Source organism: Oncorhynchus mykiss, chromosome 12 (genome assembly GCF_013265735.2).
Source record: "Oncorhynchus mykiss isolate Arlee chromosome 12, USDA_OmykA_1.1, whole genome shotgun sequence".
Taxonomy (NCBI): domain Eukaryota; kingdom Metazoa; phylum Chordata; class Actinopteri; order Salmoniformes; family Salmonidae; genus Oncorhynchus; species Oncorhynchus mykiss.
In genome coordinates, this window is record NC_048576.1 from 12,058,013 (window position 1) to 12,076,997 (window position 18,985).

At 48.6% G+C, this 18,985-nt stretch overlaps 1 protein-coding gene across 3 annotated transcripts in view; it reads left to right on the forward strand.

Moving 5' to 3' along the window:
• exd3 (exonuclease 3'-5' domain containing 3) overlaps window positions 1-18,985 on the forward strand; it is a 64,080-nt gene that overhangs the window by 22,029 nt on the left and 23,066 nt on the right. For all 3 annotated transcript variants that reach the window (XM_021622662.2, XM_036936935.1, XM_036936934.1), the window contains one exon: window positions 37-168. In XM_021622662.2, the coding sequence (XP_021478337.1) occupies window positions 37-168 (132 nt within the window). The remainder of the gene's footprint in view (window positions 1-36; window positions 169-18,985) is intronic.

The window sequence follows — 18,985 nt, forward strand, 5'->3', positions numbered from 1 at the left end:
AGTCAGGAGATGTTCGGTGTGTGTTTGTGTGTCTAGCTGAAGTCCCAGGTGGGAGAGGGTCGCTGCATTGCGCTGGACTGCTCAGAGAAAGCCCGGGACCAGGCAGTACGAGTCCTGAAACACTTCAACGTCCAGCCAACCCAGTCGGACATATTCAGCCGCTGTCAGGTCGGTCAACAGTGTGTGTGGGTGTGATCGTTTGTACTTGTGTGTGTGCCATGGTTGGTTTATGGTAGGAAAGTTTGGCACTGGACAAAGTGTCCGGCAAGATTTTAATTTACAGAATATTTGAGAAATTGACCAGATATTTGCTTTTTAAGTTACTCTGCCATTTTGAAAGTAATGTCCACCCTGTCCTGGACTTTACCCAAATAAGTCTATAAAAAACACTGTCGTTTGTTAGAATCTGAACATCCCTAACAGAATTTGTGTTTATAAGCAGTTTGTAAGAATTTGCCCCTTATTCTCTGCTAGTCAACCTACACAGCTGATGGCCCATCGAATCTACACCTAAACTACACCGAACAAAATAGAAACGCAACATGTGTTTCAATTTCTAAGATTTTATTGAGTTACAATTCGTATAAGAAATCAGTCAATTGAAATAAAATCATTAGGCCTTCATTTTTTTGTATGTATTATTTATTTTAACAAGGCAAGTCAGTTAAGAACAAATTCTTATTTACAATGACGGCCTTTACAATAACTGGCTTGTTCAGGGGCAGAACGACAGATCTTTACCTTGTCAGCTCGGGGATTCGATCTCACAACATTTTGGTTACTGGTCCGACGTGCTAACCAGTAACCACCTGCTGCCCCTAATCTATGAATTTCACAAGACTATGAATACAGAGATGCATCTGTTGGTCACAAGGTAGGGGTGTGGATCAGAAAACCAGTCAGTTTCTGGTCTGATATCCATTTGCCTCATGCAGTTCCACAAATCTCCTTCGCATAGAGTTGATCAGGCTGTTGATTGTGGCGTGTGGTATGTCGTCCCACTACCCTTCAATGGCTGTGTGGTGTTGCTGGATATTGGCTAATTGATAATCATATATTTGACTTTGAAGTTGGAGCACATTGACTGGTATTTCCATCAATGAATATAAAGCATTATTTTACCTTTTTTGTCCTTCTCCTGGACAGTTTGACCCGTCAACAATTGTACTTATTAGCTTTTCATTTTGGGGGGGGGGGGGGGGGTGCTAAAAGCTGGCAATAACCAGCTGCGGAAACCCTGCTACGTGCATATATGTGTGTGTTCACTTCCATTCATTTTCACATGGACGGTTTCATAATTTCTGTCTCACTTTGAAGATGACAATCTACATAATGAAATAATTAGATAGAACACACATCTTATTGCCAGGTCACTTCCTGTTCATAAAATCATGTGACTGTGGTTGTGCATTATGTCATCATAGACTTGTTTACATTATTCTTTAGGTATAATACATTATTCTTTAAGTGTTATACCTAAAGAATAATGTATTACTGTTGAACAAGGGTGTGGAACTCTTATGAACATAGACAACAGAAACATATTGGTTGCTAGGGTGATGTGTACAGAATAAGCCAGCTCATGGTGGTTTTGTTTCATGTGTTTGCCGTGAATGATAAACAGAAATACAGTTATGACGTGTTAACAGAGTTATTTGTCCAAGAGGATGTCCAGTACTATACAGTATCTCTAAGACACATGTCATGTCCTGGAATGGTGGAAAGGAATTGAGTGTGTCAGGAAGTAGCAGAGGGATAGAACGGCGCTGGAGACCAGTTTCCTGTAAATCATAATGTTTGAAGTGCCTACTGTGGTAATATCACTGGAACAATGGGATCTTTACTGTGTGCTGTAAACAGGAGGCGACTGCTGGGAACCGACAAGACAGACAGACAGACAGACAGACGGACTGAGAAGAGAGAGGGGTCAGCCACAGAGAGGAGGAGGAGGAGGAGGAGGGCAGAGAGGAGGCGTAGGGAGACTGAGGAGGATGGGGGAGGAGGATGGGAGAAACTGAGTAGAATGGATGTAAAGCAGAGGAAGGTGAAAATATGCAGAAAGAGGATAAAAGAGATTGATAGAGAGAAAGTGAAATATGCGGACTGAGAGGAAAAAAAATAGATTTGAAAGAGAGAGCCCGAGAGAGGATGAAATGGAAAAGGTAGAGGGGGTAGAAAATACCAGAAAATAATGTTCAGACATGGATTCATTAATACCATAATCCCGTCAAGTCGTCTGTTTAATTAGTTTATTTGTACTCTCATAACTACAGAAGTCCATCTCTTCATGTTCTACTGGGCCAGACCTGTAATGTTTTGATGTTTTCTACTTTTAAGTGTGGTAAAATGAGATATGCTTCTTATTGCAGTGCCGCCGAAAATATTTTGACCCCTTGACTTTTTCCACATTTTGGTCTGTTACAGCCTTATTCTAAAATGGATTCAATTATTTTGTTTTTCTCCCTCAATCTACTCACAATACCCCATAATGGCAAAGCAAAAACAGGTTTTTAGAAATGTTTGCAAATGTGTAAAAACACAACAACCAGCCAGCCAGTCAGACTACAGGACATATTTTAGACCAGACCTGGGTGTTCTGTCCTGACCTCCTAGGTGTTGTCTCCTTCCCAAATGTGTCCTTGTCTTTAACCTCCTGTAACGTCGTAACTCGTGACTGACTGACTACTGGACAAGTATCTCCCACAACGCCTCCAGCCACCATTTGTCCAAGGCAGTTTGCCTCAAATGGTTCTGTCTCTGACCACACTGCTTTTTCTAACCCATACAGTATCTGTGGAAGTGAAAGGACCTTAGTTTAGTTTAAGAGTTGGTTTGTGGTCTGAAATATGTTAGATTGCTGCTGAAGACTCATGAAAAGCTGCTACACAAAACCACTGTCTTAAATTAAGCCAAGTGAGCAGCTTTCTTGTTCTGATCAAAAGATACAATAGACTGAAATAAATACACACTTAAACTCCAGTTTCTTGTGTAACGTAGGCCATTGACAAACCACTTCTATATAGTCAGTGGTGAAACAGTGAAGGGAAAGGGTAGGTTAAGTCATGTGAAGGCATGCATGATACGACGGGGCAGAGGGCCTTATATTGGGAAGGAAGGATGCGTGTCTGAGCTCTCGTAGGCACCCCTGGGGCTGGGGGTGTGTTGAAAGCCCACCCAGGGGATGTTAACCCCTTTGTTATCTGATTGTGAAGTCTTTTGATTCGCTTTGTGGTGGGTGTCTTTCTCTTGACCAGGCCTCAACTCCCACGTACACACACTCGCCCTCACACACGAGCACGCACGGACACACACACAGTGGATGGGTGTCTTTCTTGACCAGCCTCAACTCAGACTCCTCCCCCTTTCTGCTCCCCCGTTCCCCCTGAAAGCCTCTCTCTCTGGGAGGCACTAGAGGTCATTCCTGGTCGTGGACCTCCCCTATACCCCCTGTGTGGCCCATTGATACACAGCCTGACCACAGCCTGAGAAAAGACCATGTCATTTATAATCCCCTTTTTCTCTCTCTCTCTTTTTCTCGCTTTCTCTCTCTCTTGCTCTTTTTCTGTCTATCTCTCCTCTCCACTCACTTGTCTTTGACTGTTTTGAATTTGTGTGTGCGAATGTGAGATTGGATTCCATTTTGCTTCTCTAAAAGCTGACCTTTCTACCACAGTCTTTACAAACCCATCGATAATTCCCAACTTTGTCTCTCTTCAGCAGGACTTTCATCCAAATGACACAACAGTATTTAGTGAAACGACCACTCTAACAATTGGGAGAAAGGGGTAGACTAGCTCTCTGTAACAGTAGTTTCTGAGATGAACTCAGCATGTGCTTAGATCAGATAATTGTTTCAGTCTGCCAGCCTTTGGTCTCTGTATAACCAGACATGCATTTTTTAGCAGACGCTCTTATCCAGAGCGGCTAACAGTAGTGAGTTCATACTGGTCCCCCGTGGGTATCGAACCCACAACCCTGGCATTACAAACGCCACGCTCTACCTACTGTGTGTCTGTGTCTGTGTGTGTGTGGTGATTCTTATATACCAAGGAGGTTTCACTTCTGCTCTGCTGACCTTATTTATCCTTTTAGATATCTGTAGAATTTACCCTTGACGTGCCCATATCATTTTAATCTCTGAACTCCTTCCGCTCCCTGAATTCCATGAAGGGGATAGGTGGATAGAGTTAGGTTCACAGTCCACCACTCCCTCACCACCACTACCACCAGTGGAGGCTGCTGATAATAATGTCTGGAACAGAGTAAATGGAATGGCATCAAACCATGTGTTTGATACCATTCCACTGATTCCACTCCAGACATTATTATAAGCCGTCCTCCCCTCAGCAGCCTCCACTGGTGGTAGTGGTGGTGAGGGAGTGGTGGACTACTTTTGACCAGAGCCGTAGTGCACGAAGGTGCGTTTTGGGACGCAGAACTCTGACTCTACCGTACCCATCCCAATCTATATCTAGGACGGGGGTGGGCAATTCCAGTCCTCCAGGGCCTGATTGGTGTCACAGTTTTTCCCCGGCCCCAACTAACACACCTGACTCCAATCATCACCTAATCATGATCTTCAGTTTAGAATGCAGGGAAGGAAAAGAAGTGTGACACCAATCAGACCCTCGAGGACCAGAGTTGCCTACGCCTGATCTAGGGAATAAGGTGCCTTTTGGGACGCAGAACTCTGACCCTGCTGTACCCTTCCCAATCTATATTTTCCATCAAATGCATCAGATGTTTGCCCCGGACTTTTAAAATAAATAAATAAATGAGATAGACATCTGCTTGCCCTGCCTAGCTGCCTGTCTAGCCCCAGCCCTAGACAGACGCAGCAGTGCAGAACTCAGGTTCCCACGAGCCACAGTGAGAGAAGTGAAAACAGCAACAGGAACTGCAACAGCTTGAGAGAGGGTGAGAGTAACAAATGAGTGAGGGATTGATAGTGAGAGAGAAAGGGAGCGATTGATAGTGAGAGGTGAGAGAGAAAGGGAGAGGAGAGAGAAAGGGAGAGGAGAGAGAGAGGGAGAGTGATAGTGAGGGAGAAGGGGAGAGTGATAGTGAGGGAGAAAGGGAGAGTGATAGTGAGAGGTTAGAGAGAAGCGGGTGAGAGAGAGAGAAGAGAGATTTCTAGTGTGGGGGGAGGAAGAGGGAGGGGAGAAGTACGAGGGAGGGAGGGAGAGGCGATTGGAGGACTCTGTGCTTTGAAATTTGATCTACAAAGAGGGCAGTGGGCTGAGAGAAAAAAGGAAGAATGTAAGAGGATGAGACAAGTTTTAAGTTTCCCTTCACTGGGTGGGTGTGTGAAGTGTGTTACACTCTCACACTCCCAGTAAAGGGTATCTGTGTGTTAGAATCTGGGTTTGCCCTTGCCACACAATTAACACCGTATGCTCAATCACTTACATACACACACACACATACATACATACATACATACATACATACATACATACATACATACAGTGGGGCAAAAAAAGTATTTAGTCAGCCACCAATTGTGCAATTTCTCCCACTTAAAAAGATGAGAGGCCTGTAATTTTCATCATAGGGACACTTCAACTATGACAGACAAAATGAGAAAAAAAATCCAGAAAATCACATTGTAGGATTTTTAATGAATTTATTTGCAAATTATGGTGGAAAATAAGTATTTGGTCACCTACAAACAAGCAAGATTTCTGGCTCTCACAGACATGTAACTAACTTCTTCTTTAAGAGGCTCCTCTGTCCTCCACTCGTTACCTGTATTAATGGCACCTGTTTGAACTTGTTATCAGTATAAAAGACACCTGTCCACAACCTCAAACAGTCACACTCCAAACTCCACTATGGCCAAGACCAAAGAGCTGTCAAAGGACACCATAAACAAAATTGTAGACCTGCACCAGGCTGGGAAGACTGAATCTGCAATAGGTAAGCAGCTTGGTTTGACGAAATCAACTGTGGGAGCAATTATTAGGAAATGGAAGACATACAAGACCACTGATAATCTCCCTCGATCTGGGGCTCCACGCAAGATCTCACCCCGTGGGGTCAAATGATCACAAGAACGGTGAGCAAAAATCCTAGAACCACACGGGGGGGACCTAGTGACCTGCAGAGAGCTGGGACCAAAGTAACAAAGCCTACCATCAGTAACGCACTACGCCGCCAGGGACTCAAATCCTGCAGTGCCAGACGTGTCCCCCTGCTTAAGCCAGTACATGTCCAGGTCCGTCTGAAGTTTGCTAGAGAGCATTTGGATGATCCAGAAGAAGATTGGGAGAATGTCATATGGTCAGATGAAACCAAAATATAACTTTTTGATAACTCAACTCGTCGTGTTTGGAGGACAAAGAATGCTGAGTTGCATCCAAAGAACACCATACCTGCTGTGAAGCATGGTGGTGGAAACATCATGCTTTGGGGCTGTTTTTCTGCAAAGGGACCAGGACGACAGATTCGTGTAAAGGAAAGAATGAATGGGGCCATGTATCGTGAGATTTTGAGTGAACCTCCTTCCATCAGCAAGGGCATTGAAGATGAAACGCGGCTGGGTCTTTCAGCATGACAATGATCCCAAACACACCGCCCGGGCAACGGAGTGGCTTCGTAAGAAGCATTTCAAGGTCCTGGAGTGGTCTAGCCAGTCTCCAGATCTCAACCCCATAGAAAATCTTTGGAGGGAGTTGAAAGTCCGTGTTGCCCAGCAACAGCCCCAAAACATCACTGCTCTAGAGGAGATCTGCATGGAGGAATGGGCCAAAATACCAGCAACAGTGTGTGAAAACCTTGTGAAGACTTACAGAAAACATTTGACCTCTGTCATTGCCAACAAAGGGTATATAACAAAGTATTGAGAAACGTTTGTTATTGACCAAATACTTATTTTCCACCATAATTTGCAAATAAATTCATTAAAAATCCTACAATGTGATTTTCTGGATTTTTTTTCTTCTCATTTTGTCTGTCATAGTTGAAGTGTACCTATGATGAAAATTTACAGGCCTCATCTTTTTAAGTGGGAGACTTGCTTGCACAATGGGTGGCTGACTAAATACTTTTTTTGCCCCACTGTACATCACACACTTACATACGGAAGGTATTCGGACCACTTCTCTTTTTCCACATTTCGTTACGTTACAGACGTATTCTAAAATGGATTAAATAAATACAAATTCCTCATCTATCTACACACAATACCCCATAATGACAAAGCCTTATTTACAGAAGTTTACAGACCCTTTGCTATGAGACTTGAAATAGAGCTTAGGTGCATCCTATTTCCATTGCTCATCCTTGATGTTTCTACTTGATTGGAGTTTGATTGAACATGATTTGGTATATATAAGGTCCCACAGTTGACAGTGCATGTCAAAGCAAAAACCAAGCCAAGAGGTCGAAGGAATTGTCTGTAAAGACAGGATTGTGTTGAGGCACAGATCTGGGGAAGGGTACCAAAACATTTAGGTCCCCAAGAACAGTGGCCTCCATCATTCTTAAATGGAAGAAGTTTGGAACCACTGAGACTCCTCCTAGAGCTGGCCGCCCAGCCAAACTGAGCAGTTGTGGAAGATCGACCTTGGTCAGGGAGGTAACCAAGAACCTGATGGTCACTCAGACAGAGCTCCATAGTTCCTCTGTGGAGATGGGAGAACCTTCCAGAAGGACTACCATCTCTGCAGCACTCCACCAATCAGGCCTTTATGGTAGAGTGGCAAGACGGAAGCCACTCCTCAGTGAAAGGCACATGACAGCCAGCATTGAGTTTGCCAAAAGGCACCTAAAGACTCTCAGACCATGAGAAACAAAATTCTCTGGTCTGATGATGCCAAGATTGAACTCTTTGGCCTGAATCCCAAGCGTCACGCCTGGAGGAAACCTGGTACCATCCCTACGGTGAAGCATGGTGGTGGGAGCATCATGCTTTGGGGATGTTTTTCAGCAGCAGGGACTGGGATACTTGTCAGGATCGAGGGAAAGATGAACGGGGCAAAGTACAGAGAGATCCTTGATGAAAACCTGCTCCAGAATGCTCAGGACCTCAGACTGGGGCGAAGGTTCACCTTCCAACAGGACCCTAAGCCCTAAGCACTCAGCCAGGACAACGACCCTAAGCACACAACCAGGACAACGACCCTAAGCACACAGCCAGGACAACGACCCTAAGCACACAGCCAGGACAACGACCCTAAGCACACAGCCAGGACAACGACCCTAAGCACACAGCCAAGATAACGACCCTAAGCACACAGCCAAGATAACGACCCTAAGCACACAGCCAAGACAACATTCTCAAAGTATGAATCCCTGAGCTGCGTGGTGAAAAGTCTGTGCCCTTGAGCAAGGCGCTTGATAAGTGTCTGCTAAATGACTAAAATGTAAAATGAGGCGGGGTGAAGGAGGTTAAGAGGGGGAGAGACGTTCCTCAGACATGCCAAAACATTCCTAGGAGAAACCATCCCAAATATTTCCCACTATGTGGCGAAGGGTTGGTGTCTCCTGTTACTGACTGGGCTTGGAGCAAAGTCACACACACACCTTTCATAAACACTGACTGACAGGCGGTCTGCAGACTGAGGAAAGCCTGAGGCCCTGTAGATGATTGTGTCTCTGCCTGGTATGTGAAAGTCGAGAGAGAGCCCTGAAAGTCGAGAGAGAGAGTGTGTGAAATTCCAGAGAGAGCAAGTGAAAGTCGAGAGAGAGAGCTCGTGAAAGTCGAGAGAGAGAGCTCGTGAACTCGTGAAAGTCGAGAGAGAGCTCGTGAAAGTCGAGAGAGAGCTCGTGAAAGTCGAGAGAGAGCTCGTGAAAGTCGAGAGAGAGCTCGTGAAAGTCGAGAGAGGGCTCGTGAGAGTCGAGAGAGGGCGCGTGAGAGTCGAGAGAGGGCGCGTGAGTCGAGAGAGGGCGCGTGAGAGTCGAGAGAGGGCGCGTGAGAGTCGAGAGAGGGCGCGTGAGAGTCGAGAGAGGGCGCGTGAGAGTCGAGAGAGGGCGCGTGAGAGTCGAGAGAGGGCGCGTGAGAGTCGAGAGGGCGCGTGAGAGTCGAGAGGGCGCGTGAGAGTCGAGAGGGCGCGTGAGAGTCGAGAGGGCGCGTGAGAGTCGAGAGAGGGCGCGTGAGAGTCGAGAGAGGGCGCGTGAGAGTCGAGAGAGGGCGCGTGAGAGTCGAGAGAGGGCGCGTGAGAGTCGCGAGAGGGCGCGTGAGAGTCGAGAGAGAGAGAGAGAGAGAGGGCGCGTGAGAGGAGAGAGAGAGAGGGCGCGTCAAGAGAGAGACGAGAGAGCGCGAGTCGAGAGAGAGAGCGCGAGTCGAGCGAGAGAGAGAGAGAGCGCGAGTCGAGAGAGAGCGAGCGCGCGAGTCGAGAGAGAGCGAGTCGAGAGAGAGCGCGCGCGCGCGCGAGTCGAGAGAGAGAGAGAGAGAGAGAGAGAGAGAGAGAGAGCGCGCGCGAGTCGAGAGAGAGCGCGCGAGTCGAGAGAGCGCGCGCGAGTCGAGAGCGAGAGAGAGAGAGCGCGCTAGTCGAGAGAGCGAGTCGAGAGAGCGCGAGTCGAGAGAGCGCGAGTCGAGAGAGCGAGAGTGAGAGAGACGAGAGAGAGAGAGCGCGAGTCGAGAGAGAGAGAGAGACGAGAGAGAGACGAGAGAGCGCGAGTCGAGAGAGCGAGTCGAGAGAGGAGAGAGAGAGAGCGAGGAGAGAGAGAGCGCGAGGAGAGAGCGCGAGGAGAGAGAGCGCGAGGAGAGAGAGCGCGAGGAGAGAGAGAGCGCGCGAGGAGAGAGAGAGAGAGAGAGAGAGAGAGAGAGCGCGCGCGCGAGTCGAGAGAGAGCGAGCGCGCGAGGAGAGAGAGAGAGTGCGCGAGGAGAGAGAGAGAGCGCGCGCGCGAGTCGAGAGAGAGAGCGAGTCGAGAGAGAGCGAGTCGAGAGAGAGCGAGTCGAGAGAGAGCGAGTCGAGAGAGAGCGAGTCGAGAGAGAGCGCGAGTCGAGAGAGCGAGTCGAGAGAGAGAGCGAGTCGAGAGAGAGCGCGAGTCGAGAGAGACCACGAGTCGAGAGAGAGAGAGAGCGCGCGAGTCGAGAGCGAGAGAGAGAGCGCGCGAGTCGAGAGCTAGAGAGAGAGAGAGCGCGCTAGTCGAGAGCGCGCGAGTCGAGAGAGCGCGAGTCGAGAGAGAGTGAGAGAGACGAGAGAGAGAGAGAGAGCGCGAGTCGAGAGAGAGAGAGCGCGAGTCGAGAGAGAGCGCGAGTCGAGAGAGAGCGCGAGTCGAGAGAGAGAGAGAGCGCGAGTCGAGAGAGAGAGAGAGACGAGAGAGACGAGAGAGAGAGCGCGCGCACGCGAGTCGAGAGAGAGAGAGAGAGAGCGCGAGTCGAGAGAGAGAGAGAGACGAGAGAGAGCGCGAGTCGAGAGAGAGAGAGAGCGCGAGTCGAGAGAGAGCGCGAGTCGAGAGAGAGCGCGAGTCGAGAGAGAGCGCGAGTCGAGAGAGAGACGAGAGAGAGAGAGAGCGTGCGCGCGAGTCGAGAGAGCGAGAGACGAGAGAGAGACGAGAGAGACGAGAGAGAGAGACACGAGAGAGAGAGAGCGCGCGCGCGTCGAGAGAGAGAGACGAGAGAGAGAGAGAGAGAGAGAGAGACGAGAGAGAGAGAGAGAGAGACGAGAGAGAGAGCGAGCGCGAGTCGAGAGAGAGAGCGAGCGCGAGTCGAGAGAGAGAGAGCGCGAGTCGAGAGAGCGCGCGAGTCGGGAGAGCGCGCGAGTCGGGAGAGCGCGCGAGTCGGGAGAGCGCGCGAGTCGGGAGAGCGCGCGAGTCGAGAGAGAGCGCGCGCGCGAGTCGAGAGAGAGCGCGCGCGCGAGTCGAGAGAGAGCGCGCGCGCGAGTCGAGAGAGAGCGCGCGCGCGAGTCGAGAGAGAGCGCGCGCGCGCGAGTCGAGAGAGAGCGCGCGCGCGAGTCGAGAGAGAGCGCGCGCGCGAGTCGAGAGAGAGAGCGCGCGCGAGTCGAGAGAGAGAGCGCGCGCGAGTCGAGAGAGAGAGCGCGCGCGAGTCGAGAGAGAGAGCGCGCGCGAGTCGAGAGAGAGAGAGCGCGAGTCGAGAGAGAGAGAGCGCGAGTCGAGAGAGAGAGAGAGCGCGAGTCGAGAGAGAGAGAGCGCGAGTCGAGAGAGAGAGAGCGCGAGTCGAGAGATCGAGAGCGCGAGTCGAGATCGAGAGAGAGAGAGCGCGAGTCGAGAGAGAGCGCGAGTCGAGAGAGAGCGCGAGTCGAGAGAGAGAGACGAGAGAGAGAGACACGAGAGAGAGAGAGAGAGCGCACGCGCGAGTCGAGAGAGAGAGAGAGAGAGAGAGCGAGGAGAGAGAGAGAGAGAGAGAGAGAGACGAGAGAGAGACACACGAGAGAGAGAGAGCGCGCGAGTCGAGAGAGAGACGAGAGAGAGCGCGAGTCGAGAGAGAGAGCGCGAGTCGAGAGAGAGCGCGAGTCGAGAGAGAGCGCGAGTCGAGAGAGCGAGAGTCGAGAGAGAGCGCAAGTCGAGGGAGCGCAAGTCGAGGGAGCGCGAGTCGAGAGAGAGAGAGAGAGAGAGAGAGAGAGAGAGAGAGAGAGAGAGTCGAGAGAGAGCGCGCGCGCGCGAGTCGAGAGAGAGAGAGTCGAGAGAGAGCGCGCGCGCGAGTCGAGAGAGAGAGAGTCGAGAGAGAGCGCGCGCGCGAGTCGAGAGAGAGAGAGAGCGCGCGCGCGAGTCGAGAGAGAGCGTGCGCGCGAGTCGAGAGAGAGCGCGCGCGCGAGTCGAGAGAGAGCGCGCGCGCGAGTCGAGAGAGAGCGCGCGCGCGAGTCGAGAGAGAGCGCGCGAGTCGAGAGAGAGCGAGCGCGCGCGCGAGTCGAGAGAGAGCGAGCGCGCGCGCGAGTCGAGAGAGAGCGAGCGCGCGCGCGAGTCGAGAGAGAGCGAGCGCGCGCGCGAGTCGAGAGAGAGCGCGAGTCGAGAGAGCGCAAGTCGAGGGAGCGCGAGTCGAGAGAGAGAGAGAGAGAGCGAGAGCGCGCGCGAGTCGCGAGAGCGCGCGCGAGTCGCGAGAGCGCGAGTCGAGAGAGCGCGAGTCGAGAGAGAGCGCAAGTCGAGGGAGCGCGAGTCGAGAGAGAGAGAGAGAGAGAGAGAGAGAGAGCGCGAGTCGAGAGAGAGAGCGCGAGTCGAGAGAGAGAGAGAGCGCGCGCGCAAGAGTCGAGAGAGCGAGAGGCTGCAGTTAGTGAACCTGTGCATCTTTATGGTGACTGCTGTCCCATGTTCAAGTTGATTCTCGCGCCTGTCTGTCTGTCCTGTAAGACAATAGAGTAGAGTCTCAGGAAGTGAAGTGGGCTGATGTTGACATCCCTGGATGAGCCATAAGATGAGCTGTCTGTCAGCAGCAGCTGGTCTGAAAGGAACCACGTCTCCCCTGTTTTCTCAGTCGTTTTGGCCTGGGGATCACATAGTACAAGGATGACACCTCTAGGTGTGTGTGAACCGCTTGTCTGTGTGTGTGACTGTGTGTGTGAGAGAGGCCGTTCCATGCATGTCAACTTACACGGTTAGCCAGAATGACGGACCCTGTGTGTCTTGGTGTGAGAGACTGTGACTGTGTGTGAGGACGGACCCCGGGGTTGGCGTGCTCAAGGACACTTCATTAAAGATCCTGGGGATCGTTTTAGAGTTAATAATCTGGCCACCGCTTCCTGTTCACACCCCTCCCTCCCCCGTCTCCCCCACACTGGGCCCTCCAGCTCTCCCTCTCTCTCTGATTCAGATTAGTCGTGGCGAGGAATCCGGAGCACCTGGCTGCTGGAATGTCCTGTTTGTCTTTGCTCTGTTTGTGCTTTTGTACGCTGTGTTTTGATTGGCTGACTGGCATTTTTGTGTGTGTGTGTGTGTGTGTGTGTGTGAGTGAGAGCGAGAGACTGCCTGCGAAAGGTCCTGGGCTGGCCTGATGTGTCCCATTGTCTGGGAGCCAAGCTGCTTCCTGCCCTGCTTTCTCCTGTAGCCAGACCAGAGAGGTGTGTGAGAGAGGAGGGGAGGGGGGGGGGACCCTCAATGGGACTTTTCCTCCAAACACCAATACAATGAAGTAGTGCGTAATTTCCGCTGTACCCCCCCAACATCTTTATAACACACACACTGCTTCTCATGCACTCAATAATGAACCTATAATATTCCACCAGTTGCTCTGAGCTCTTTCTCCATTTCTAGAATGGACTCTCCTCTCTAGCTTACACTGTTCTGACTTACTGTTCCTAGTGTTCTGTGTTGTAGTCAGTTACGTGTCTTTGTGTGTGTGTTCTGAGTTGTAGTCATGTTGTAATGTATTAAACTACAGTGAGTGTTGGGGTCTGACACAGTCTAAATGGAAAAGGTCTGACTAAGGGGCCAATGTGAGGCCTTCAGCAAAATAATGACAGATCGAGAGAGATGGAGGGGGGGCATGGAGGGGGAGAGAGAGGATGGGGGGAGGGAGAGAGAGGGGGATTAGTTGGAGATGGGGGGGAGCAGTTGGAGAGAGGGGGGAGCAGTTGGAGGGGGGAGTAGTTGGAGGGAGGGAGAGGGGGGAGTAGTTGGAGGGAGGGAGAGGGGGGAGTAGTTGGAGCGGGTGAGCAGTTGGAGAAAGAGGGGTGAGCAGTTGGAGAGTGCAGTTGGGGAGAGCAGTTGGAGAGGGCGAGGGGGAGCAGTTGGAGAGGGGGGGAGCAGTTGGAGAGAGAAGGGGTGAGCAGTTGGAGAGAGGGGGTGAGCAGTTGGAGAGAGAGGGGGTGAGCAGTTGGAGAAAGAGGGGTGAGCAGTTGGAGAGAGCGAGGGGGAGCAGTTGGAGAGAGCGAGGGGGAGCAGTTGGAGAGAGCGAGGGGGAGCAGTTGGAGAGAGCGAGGGGGAGCAGTTGGAGAGAGCGAGGGGGAGCAGTTGGAGAGAGAGGGAGAGAGGGGGGGAGCAGTTGGAGAGGGGGGGGTGAGCAGTTGGAGAGAGGGGGTGAGCAGTTGGAGAGAGAGGGGGTGAGCAGTTGGAGAAAGAGGGGTGAGCAGTTGGAGAGAGCGAGGGGGAGCAGTTGGAGAGAGCGAGGGGGAGCAGTTGGAGAGAGCGAGGGGGAGCAGTTGGAGAGAGCGAGGGGGAGCAGTTGGAGAGAGCGAGGGGGAGCAGTTGGAGAGAGAGGGAGAGAGGGGGGGAGCAGTTGGAGAGAGGGGGGAAGCAGTTGGAGAGAGGGGGGAGCAGTTGGAGAGAGAGAGGGGGGAGCAGTTGGAGAGAGAGGGGGGAGCAGTTGGAGAGAGAGAGGGGGGAGCAGTTGGAGAGAGGGAGGGGGGGGAGCAGTTGGAGAGGGAGGGGGCAGTTGGAGAGAGGGAGAGGGGGGAGCAGTTGGAGAGAGGGGAGCAGTTGGGGAGAGAGGGGGGGAGCAATTAGATGGAGGGATAAAATATGGAGAGCGAGCAAGAGACAGAGGAAATATGAATTCCTGCTGTGTGGTGATGTCATGAGAACTGGCCCAGGGCAGACAGAGCTGTTTATGTTCTCCAGAGTAGAAACCGCTCTGGGGGTGGGGTGGGGTGGGGTCACTTTTTTGCACCCGCAGCACAGGGAGAGAGCCGAGCAGTGTGCATTCTCAGAACGGAGCGGAGGGAACACCAGCAAGGAACTTAGTCATAGCCTACAGTAGCTAGCTAGCAGGTGTGTGTCTGTGACACGCAACGACCCCAATTATACATCCTGCAATATCAACTAACCAAGCTTCTAGAGCTGCCTGGCATTCTTTCCAGTTATAGTAATAATATGCCACTCGTTTTATCCAGAGACTCACAAAAGTAGTTTAGGGCTGTCCCTGACAAAAAAATATATATATTGGTCGACCGAAAGTCGTCTGTTCTTCAGATCAATAAATTGGTTGAAAATGTTAGATGTATTTTTCCATATATAGAGACATTCAATGTGTTTTAATAAAATCACCTATTTTTTAAAATTGAATTGTTTTATTTAACCTTTATTTAACTAGGCAAGTCAGTTAAAAACAAATTCTTATTTACAATGATGGCCAAACACGGACGACGCTGGGCCAATTGTGCCCCAGGTGGCATTGAGCTTGTCTGACGCTTACGGTCTTGATGAAATAAGACAAATGCCTCCGATGGCACCAGAGATCTAGATAACCAGAAGAAAAAAACCTTCAACTGACTCAACTATTCTCCTCCTGCTGGCTTTCACAGATTCTGCCACTACTCTCCTGAAGTTGCCGGTAAAAGGCTACACGAAGAGTCAGCAACCTTTCTCATGTTGAATGCCAATTTATCTTACCATTTCTACTGATCTGCATGCCAGTTATGATTTTCATATACACATTTTCATGAAACAGTTATATTTAATTTAGAATAACGTCTCTCAAAACCATGTGGTTAATCAAAATGATATCAAAATCGAAATGAAAATAATACAAACCTAAAAAGTTACTTCTATTGCCGTTGCCAACAATGTACAACTAGCCTACATAAAGCCAACAAATAAAAGCATTGCATCCTGCAGGTAGAAAATATCCTGATTTAAAAATAAATGTCCTTTAAATCATATTGGCTACACATGGGCCTGTCTGCAACCAACTTGAAACATTGTATCAACTATTAACTTGGGTCCAGCTGAAGCTTTAGCTACTGAACTGAACTTGGGCCAGTGAGCTTGGGATAGACACAGCTGTAGGCTATTTACGCAAGGGATAAGAAGCTCACCGGAGCGAAGTACTGACACCTCAAATGTTCTACTGCTTGAGATCCTGTTCCTCTTTATAGAATATTAGTTCAAAAGTATTGAGGAGCTCCTGCACCTAAATATAAACAGTACTAGCACCCAAAATGAGTACCGGAACATATTTCAGTTCAGGTCAAGCACTGATGAGAAGTAATCAGGTAGGCCTATTTTATGACTTTTCCACTGAATCAGAGCATAGCATTTTTCCCCTTCACTCTGAGTTGTTATCGAAAGGGAGAGAGCTGAAAAGATTTTTCTGATTAATTGAGGAACTATTGTCATTCTCAATGTATGTAAAAACAGACTTTGTTTGCTTGCTGTTTGAGGTGAAGAAAACATTACTTTAGGAAGCTCCACAGGTCATTAGTGGTGTTGCGTTAAGCCAATCAGAAATCAGATCCCCAAATAGGCACCTTTACATTGCATTCGGAAAGTATTCAGACCCCTTTACTTTTCCACTTTTTGTTACGTTACAGCCTTATTCTAAAATGTAATAAATAGTCATTTTCCTCATCAGTCTACACACAATACCCTATAATGACAAAGCAAAAACTTGTTTTATTTTTTATGTTTGCAAATTTATATATAAAAAAAAACCTATCATATTTACATAAGTATTCAGACCCTTTACTCAGAACTTTGTTGAAGCACCTTTGGCAGCGATTACGGCCTCGAGTCTTCTTGGGTATGACACTACAAGCTTGGGACACCTGTATTTGGGGAGTTTCTCCCATTCTTCTCTGCAGATCCTCTCAAGCTCTGTCAGGTTGGATGGGGAGCGTCGCTGCACAGTTATTTTCAGGTCTCTTCAGGGATGTTCGATCGGGTTCAAGTCTGGGTTCTGGCTGGGCCACTCAAGGACATTCAAAGACTTGTCCCGAAGCCACTTCTGCATTGTCTTGGCTGTGTGCTTAGGGTTGTTGTCCTATTGGAAGGTGAAACTTCACCCCAGTCTGAGCTTGTAACATCATACCCACGAAGACTCGAGGCTGTAATCGCTGCCAAAGGTCTGTCAACAAAATCATGAGTAAAGAGTCTGAATACTTTTTTAATTGTTCTAAAAAACAGTTTTGCCTTGTCATTATGGGGTAGTGTGTGTAGATTGAGGGGGGAAAACAATGTAATCAATTTTAGAATAAGGCTGTAACGAAACAAAATGTGTGAAAAGTCCAGGGATCTGAATACTTCCCGACTGCATTGTGTATATACAGTGCCTTGCGAAAGTATTCGGCCCCCTTGAACTTTGCGACCTTTTGCCACATTTCAGGCTTCAAACATAAATATATAAAACTGTATTTTTTTGTGAAGAATCAACAACAAGTGGGACACAATCATGAAGTGGAACGACATTTATTGGATATTTCAAACTTTTTTAACAAATCAAAAACTGAAAAATTGGGCGTGCAAAATTATTCAGCCCCTTTACTTTCAGTGCAGCAAACTCTCTCCAGAAGTTCAGTGAGGATCTCTGAATGATCCAATGTTGACCTAAATGACTAATGATGATAAATACAATCCACCTGTGTGTAATCAAGTCTCCGTATAAATGCACCTGCACTGTGATAGTCTCAGAGGTCCGTTAAAAGCGCAGAGAGCATCATGAAGAACAAGGAACACACCAGGCAGGTCCGAGATACTGTTGTGAAGAAGTTTAAAGCCTGATTTGGATACAAAAAGATTTCCCAAGCTTTAAACATCCCAAGGAGCACTGTGCAAGCGATAATATTGAAATGGAAGAAGTATCAGACCACTGCAAATCTACCAAGACCTGGCCGTCCCTCTAAACTTTCAGCTCATACAAGGAGAAGACTGATCAGAGATGCAGCCAAGAGACCCATGATCACTCTGGATGAACTGCAGAGATCTACAGCTGAGGTGGGAGACTCTGTCCATAGGACAACAATCAATCGTATATTGCACAAATCTGGCCTTTATGGAAGTGGCAAGAAGAAAGCCATTTCTTAAAGATATCCATAAAAAGTGTTGTTTAAAGTTTGCCACCTGGGAGACACACCAAACATGTGGAAGAAGGTGCTCTGGTCAGATGAAACCAAAATTGAACTTTTTGGCAACAATGCAAAACGTTATGTTTGGTGTAAAAGCAACACAGCTCATGAATGACCCTGAACACACCATGCCCACTGTCAAACATGGTGGTGGCAGCATCATGGTTTGGGCCTGCTTTTCTTCAGCAGGGACAGGGAAGATGGTTAAAATTGATGGGAAGATGGATGGAGCCAAATACAGGACCATTCTGGAAGAAAACCTGATGGTGTCTGCAAAAGACCTGAGACTGGGATGGAGATTTGTCTTCCAACAAGACAATGATCCAAAACATAAAGCAAAATCTACAATGGAATGGTTCAAAAATAAACATATCCAGGTGTTAGAATGGCCAAGTCAAAGTCCAGACCTGAATCCAATCGAGAATCTGTGGAAAGAACTGAAAACTGCTGTTCACAAATGCTCTCCATCCAACCTCACTGAGCTCGAGCTGTTTTGCAAGGAGGAATGGGAAAAAATGTCAGTCTCTCGATGTGCAAAACTGATAGAGACATACCCCAAGCGACTTACAGCTGTAATCGCAGCAAAAGGTGGCGCTACAAAGTATTAACTTAAGGGGGCTGAATAATTTTGCACGCCCAATTTTTCAGTTTTTGATTTGTTAAAAAGGTTTGAAATATCCAATAAATGTCGTTCCACTTCATGATTGTGTCCCACTTGTTGTTGATTCTTCACAAAAAAATACAGTTTTATATCTTTATGTTTGAAGCCTGAATTGTGGCAAAAGGTCGCAAAGTTCAAGGGGGCCGAATACTTTCGCAAGGCACTGTATATTTGTTACTGCTCGACTACAACATTCTCGGTCGACCAACAGCCTAACGAACAAACAATTGACCATTTGACTATTTGGGGTCTGCCCCAGTACAGAGAATACAATACACGTTTAGGTATGTGTAAATGATCCCTGCAGGAATTGAACCCACAACCGTGGCGTTGCTAGTGTTTGACTCACACCGGGATAGTTGATTGAACCCACAATCGTGGCGTTGCTAGCGTTTGACTCACACCGGGATAGTTGATTGAACCCACAACCGTGGCGTTGCTAGCGTTTGACTCACACCGGGATAGTTAATTGAACCCACAACCGTGGCGTTGCTAGCGTTTGACTTATATACATATACAGTCTTCAGTTTAAAAACTTGCTTTTTTCATTCATTGTTGGAATAAAAATACAGTTCCTAATTCAGTTTAAAGACCCTAAAAGCCAAAACACAATCAAAACAAACTGCAAATGCATCCAATGCATTTG